Here is a 6,767-nt window from a genome sequence, read left to right on the forward strand (position 1 = left end):
TTTCTCGTCTTCCGATCGTTAGGCTACCTTTGAGTCCAGCGAAAAGTGCCACTGATGAAGTATGAATGGATGAACAGGTAACCAACAAAATTTTCCGTGACGCAATGACAAGTGAATGAAGAAACCTTCGTGTATGGTTATCGTTGACCAGTATGCGCTTGTCTAATTACTTTAAGCCGTAATCTGTTCTTGACTGAACGAATTGAAGTACACACCACTCAATACGTGGAACATTGAAATTGATACATGGAACGGAAAAATTCTCAGGGTCTACAGAGAAGAATTAATTCAGAGAAGTCAGTGCAGAAAACGAATTTTCGGGATGGTTCGCATGTAATCAACAACTAAAATCTATCAGCGTAATACATTTTGTAAGTTTTCGTAAGCGATAGAGGTGGTTTCTTGGCTTGGCTCTTGAAATGAAAACTTTCCGGGAATTCGATTTTTTCGTGTCAGACAAGAATTAGCCCTTGTTTTTTACGATTCTCATAGGTGATCTCATGATAATAAGTTTCATCAGAGAGACTCGGTCAGGGAACGCTTCTGGTCATATCGGCCCTACGCGCAAGTGTGACTAGTAGCCACATGGTGCTGTGGTAAACAATGAGGGCTCTTAGCGAAGATAAACTCGACTGATCCTGTTACATCCACTTAACGAATCTTGACAAGACAAGTAGTGAGTTGCTATTCTGGTACTAATCGAGTTTCGTCTTACTCGATCCCCGAGTTGACTCGTTCCACTCCTAAGCTGTGACATATCACAGCTGGAGAACCATTACAACACTAAAGTCGAGACTTTTCTGGAATATCCGATGTTCATTTCGCTCACCAAGCTGACGAAACAATCGGTGTCTCCAAATTTTAGATTCGGAAGCAAGACATACCATTGTTTGTGCTAGCTTTAACGGAATGATGACAGATGCATCAACTGGCCAGTTTGCTCCTTCCAGATCTGCAACAACGCATCAGAACTGATAGGATTTTAGAACGCCATGGGCGAAGCGGGTTCTCCATAGTTTTCCAACCGTGTGCTAGTCCACTATTTTAATGCATCTGCACGATCGACTTCTGTCGGTCTTCTCAAATTCCTCTGACAAATCCTGGATATTGATTTCCTATTTTCTCTACACAAATATCCCGGAAAGTTTGGTCCTAGCTAGGCGCCCGTAGCTCTACAGCTAACTGTTGAGTACCCGCCTCACAATGGGATCAGTTTGAAATAACAAATAGATGTTGGGCTGTGAGAAGCTTTATAGCACGCGCTCTTGCGGACCACTGTTTATAGTAGGTTCATCCAGCAATCGATTCAGATAAGTTATAATATGTCAGCGTAAAACGGTAGTGGTTCGTTGCTTTAAACAAGCTATCAGCAACAAACTCTTCGGACTTCTATAGTTCTACCCAACCAAATAGTTGTTTGATACTGATCCTGATTGACAACACTTCAACCTATAATCACAAGCTTCTTGAAGGCCGATCACACAACAGTGCATGATACCTGTTACTGTTAGCACCGAGCATCAATTTTCTACAAGAACTCCCTTGAGATCCATTCGTGAGAAAATGATACAGTCCTAAACATGGCCAGGTTCACTCCATTGATGCACCACCTCGCGGAGGGTACTCACCCACTACTGAATCGCGTATGAGTGGCGGCGAGTTCCATAGCCACACAAATCGTTATTATACAGCGGTTGGTAACACCTAAGGCTGCAATTCCAAACGGTCTGAATAGCCCTCCCACATGTGATTATCAAGGCCCATTGGAGTGTTGAGATCACTCCTGAAGGGCTGGCAGTCATCTGACCAGAAGGGCTTGATGACTGATAATAAGTGTCCGTAGAATTCTTCTCATTAAGCTACTGGATAAAATCTCCGGCCAGTTTGCACGGAGAAGAATCAGTGACAGTGGATGCCGGGCAACTATTACCCTGTAGTTTGAATTATCCGATATTCTTCCACTGATGTGATCGGGCACTGTAAATTGGACCCCACGTTTTGGATGACTATTCGGTGGAGGTCCTCACCTGCTGTAAATTAAATATGCTGCTCAACTAGCCCTTGTCGCCTGAATTAAAAATTCCGGTACATTAATACTACTGAAATTGCTCTATTTCCATAAACTAGATGAATAAAACGATGCGGTATACATTATGCATTACCCTCACGAGTGGATACTCATCAGTGTTACGGTAACAATACTTCGTTGCATGTAGCTCAGTGGTAAGTTTATCTGATCAGATTAGTCGGAAAGCTAATGAACCCTTAACCATATTATTGTGGCTTATTTCATCCAGTTTATAACTTTGGGTACTAGGCTCTATGAGACTGAATATTCTTTCAGCCAAGTTACGGTAGTTATATGTCCTGGGGACATGACTTAGGGCTAAGCAACGCTTACCCAATGAGTAGGAAGTTCATTCCCTATCCCCCTGAACCACCTACACGCAGAAACGAAAATTTCAGTCACCCGCTTAAAACTTGAAATGGGGCCACTGTTTTTATTCCCTGTTCGTTTTCCCTACATTTGTTAGGTTCAAACCCAACCATGGTAGAATTAAGGTTACTTTACTGATCTTCATGGTGCAAAAACTGTAACTAATGCTTACCTTTGAAAAACAAGCAAAATTATCACCAATCCTGTTTATAATGTAAAGCCCTTCATAGGGTGAGGCGCTAATTCGCTGTAGAGAGCTAGAGGGTGTATTAGATATCAGCATCTAGGAATATATGATCGGGATAGGGCGTTGCGATAAAATGTACTTCCCCGCTTTGTGGTTGAGCTGTCATAAAACCACAACGAAAGTTTACCCGGTTTTCCTTAACAGACCCAGAAGGAGGCGAATTGAAGATTGTCTGCAACTCAGTTCCGACTTTCCTGAAACAGCCGTCCACATCCATTTTCAGGCTGCTCACTGTGAAATACAAAGTGAGCTCACTGTCGCTTGATACTTCTTCCAACTCGGAAAAGTCTGTAGCACAAAAAGCCAGTTGGATTTCATAAAACGTGCTCGCTTTTTCTGCCACTTGACGCATCTTGTAAAGCAAAAAAGAAAGTATCGAAAAATTAGCCATCATCAATTTCAACTGATGCACTGAAAATATGATTGGCCCTTATTCGCACTCAGAAGCGGTTGATTTATACGGATGTCATTTTTACATGTGGACGAAGAGACCTCATACAGTAATGATAAGTGAGTATCGTTCTGCACGCTCTGGTCTTGAGGTGCCTTTAGAAAGTGTGAAGTCCTACAAACGTTAGAATGTCAAATTAGTAAAGTGATTTAGCAATAGAAATAATAATATGGTAGTCTGATGGGGGCCTTTTGAAGTTTTGCAAGTGAGTTCGAGTTATGCTGAGAAACCGAGAGGTGCTTTACAGCTGTTTCACCAGGATTGTATATCCCACGAAACTTAAGCCGGACCTAAGCCTGGGATTGTCTAGTGGATGAAGACCGTACAGTTCTACAGCAGTGAGAGCCACGCATAATTTGCACTAAGAGAACATGCAGCACTAACCATACTTTATTCACGCGATTCCGATCACGGATTGATTGGCTACTTCAGTGACGACTTCTCAGATGGAAGGCTCGTCCAACATCTTTTGAAGTTTGATGGTGACGATTCTCAGCCTTTGAGCATATACTGACCCCTTTCAGAAAAAACCTCTATTTGAATCTCGAAATTATCTTGGATGTGACTCTACTCATAATATAGGTGAAACCCCTTTCAAAAAAACCTCTATTTGAATCTCGAAATTATCTTGGATGTGACTCTACTCATAATATAGGTGAAAACTCTGGACAACCTACTACAGGCTCCGCACCTTTTAAGCTCCACCAGGTAAAACTAGCCTCCGAATTTTCACGAATCTTATTTTACTCTTTAGCGTCAAATTTAGCACACATGCAGAAAAGCGTTCATCTTCAAACCTACTGCTGACCTTCAGTTATCACCAGGTTGGATACTGTAACAACGGCAGACTCAGTTAAATTTTACCCGAATCTCATGTTAATACGAGCTTAATTCGCTAATAAATATTTATTTTCACATACGTTCAATTTGGTATACATGTGCTACATACGTCCAGTGAAACTGTGGCGACGGGCCAGCGAAAAAATGGAACTTTCTTACTACAACCGATACTGCAACGTTTCGAGGCTGAAGGTGAACACAGCAGTAGTCGACGTGTGAGTTATCCGAGTACAGCAAGTACCAGGCTGAGTAAGTCTGAGGTCATACTGTAGTGTGCCCAAACTTGATTAGCAGAATAACCAAATAAATAGCGTAAATGTTTTTTTGCTTACGCCGTGACATAGATCGTATTTGCTGAGTCGGGTCACACCCCATGCCTTGAAATATTCACCCCACTTTCCTTCAGCATTATTTTCTAGTTCAACTTCGAAACCTGAAAGGTGGATAAGAAAACACAGGAATGAGTAGACTTTACACCTTAATCCCACTTTCTGTTATGAGGAAACAGCGTCAAACAGATAAGTTTTGTAAGTGACAAATGGATCCAAGGAAAAGGATGATGATGACGCCCACAACACTGTTAAGCGTCTGAGTCTGCTGCACCGCATCAGGAAATATAGCCATTGGGAGAACCTAAACAGATATTCCGGAAACTTTCCTTGCCCAACAAGCGGCAATGATAGATATCACTTAGCTGGCCCATAAATCCTTGCTTGGTTTGTTCGCCAACCGAATATAACGTTTTTCCGTGAAACACTGATTTTACACTGATTTTACGTCCACGTTACGCCAAAACTTACCTTTATTCGTCTTGAGGTTAAAGGTCACTCCACTGCAAATGCTTCAGCAATTACGGCATCTGTCAGGACAGTGTACGAACGTTACTTTATGGGAGTCAGGGAACTGTCAACAGCGGAAACCTGAGTTGCGCGAACAAAAACAGCTAATTCGGTCGCCACTTGGCACAACACGTAGAAAGTTCCGCGAATTCGCAATTTTCTGACAATGCTGTTATGCTATCAATGCTTATTTTTGAGAGCTTTGGATTGTTTAGTCAGTGTCCTGTAATGTTTTTTTGTCTGGAATGATGAAGTGCATTTTGCCTTAGAGGGATGGGAACATCACGTTACTCATGACGTACCCGTTTCAAGACCTGGGACAGCACGGTAGAATTAACGGCTATGCAGCTTAGTTGTTACCATAGGATTCATCTCACTAATATTCTGATGTGTTTTTCGTGTTCACTGAAACAACTAGATTAAGAAAAGTTGAGCCCACGTCCCAGAGCACATGTTATTATTTACTGCAACACGCACAGCCCATAAAATAAATCCACCTCTCCAACACTTCAGCCGTCAGGCTCATTACTCAAGAGCAACAACGCAGGAAAAGAGCAATCAGGGAGGCTAAGTCCGGCTTTGAAGCCAAAGCAAAATGAACTTATATCGGGAGAAGCATTCTTTTTTCTGATTTCTCATGGTGTGGTTGTGCTATTTCATCAATCTATCTGCTGGTAAGTTGTCTAGATAAAATGCCCAAGAGCTTAGGGGCGGGAGCCATGCATATCAGTCACGGTGCTGACACAAAATATAAAGCTAACGCAATCCTTGAACGTGGTTATATCAGGGGATATGGAACTTATGTCGAAGGGTATGACCAAACTTAATGTATGCAACTCTTGACATTTGAACCAAGAAAACTCTAATTAATTTGAAATACAGTCTAGAAATCCAATCATAATGGGTATCGGATGTTCAAATCATGTTTGTTTCTTTAGTTGAAGCAGAAGAGATTTTCGGATCTGTCTGACATTAAGTAAGCCACCATTTGCCGAAGAAAGCATAGCTGGTCACACGCAGAAAAATGAGCAAGCTGACACTGACTCCACTACATAAACTACAATAAACACTAAAAAGTTCGCTCTCCATTATTTTAGTTCAGCCAGCTGTTGTGACTAGCCGTTCTTCGGGACTTCCGAAAACATACAAACCTGAGCAAAAGTCAGTAGTTCTGGAGTGGCTCCGTACCATTTTGAACATTCTGAAGACGATCGTATAGAGAACATTTACTCTGTCTGGTAGCTTGTGATGTAAACTTACCGGTGGTTTTTTAATGATGTTTGCTTGATTATATTATGGCTATTTTTCAGAATACGTATTCATGTTCATTACAAATGGTACACACCATCCTAAAACTGTACCCTGCAAAGTCTAGGGGTGATGTACAGTAACCAACCACTTTAAAGGGTCTATGGTCTTAGCCGTTTTAGGCCACTAGTTCTGGCTCTAGGATCGTCCTAGAAATGTAGCCCCCTAAGGCAGCTAGAGTTTCCCTCGTTTTTTCAGACTGACAAACGTTTGCCCGTCCCGAAAGATACCTCCTGCCAGAATGTCTTAAACGCCATTAATTTTGGAGTTGATCGGCAACTTTCCAGAGTGTTTTCCGGCCCCTTCGCGTGACTCTGTAATTTGTTCATCAGAGCAATGACAAGATTCTCAGGACCGGTATAAACCGGTATAAACGGTCGATTCACACTGCTCGGTTGATTTAGTCAAATATGGGACGTGAGTTTTCCAGATGTCCAAGGCCCGACCACACATGAAAAAAAGCAGTGGAAGCGCAAAAAGTGATTCAGGGATCTCGTTTATGTTATGCCGGTTGAACATCAATCGAAACAATCGATGGGCCTGTCGATGCCCCCATGCAAAGCTGTTCTAGTCATGGCTTTTCCTGGAACCCATGATAGTGCGAACGAAACGATCAATTGTAACAAAATACCCTTCTGCTGTTAC

The 6,767-nt window shown here is 42.1% G+C and overlaps 1 protein-coding gene across 1 annotated transcript in view; it reads right to left on the minus strand.

The window, feature by feature from the left end:
• The window catches only part of T265_14446 (hypothetical protein), a gene marked incomplete at both ends in the record, with an annotated part of 29,224 nt that extends 24,818 nt beyond the window's left edge, over window positions 1-4,406 (minus strand). The window contains 2 exons of the mRNA XM_009173663.1: window positions 2,812-3,036; window positions 4,308-4,406. Coding sequence (XP_009171927.1) covers window positions 2,812-3,036; window positions 4,308-4,406 — 324 coding nt within the window. The remainder of the gene's footprint in view (window positions 1-2,811; window positions 3,037-4,307) is intronic.
• Window positions 4,407-6,767: the final 2,361 nt, after the last annotated feature.

The sequence above is a fragment of the Opisthorchis viverrini genome (genome assembly GCF_000715545.1).
Source record: "Opisthorchis viverrini unplaced genomic scaffold opera_v5_192, whole genome shotgun sequence".
In the NCBI taxonomy this organism is placed as follows: Eukaryota; Metazoa; Platyhelminthes; class Trematoda; order Opisthorchiida; family Opisthorchiidae; genus Opisthorchis; species Opisthorchis viverrini.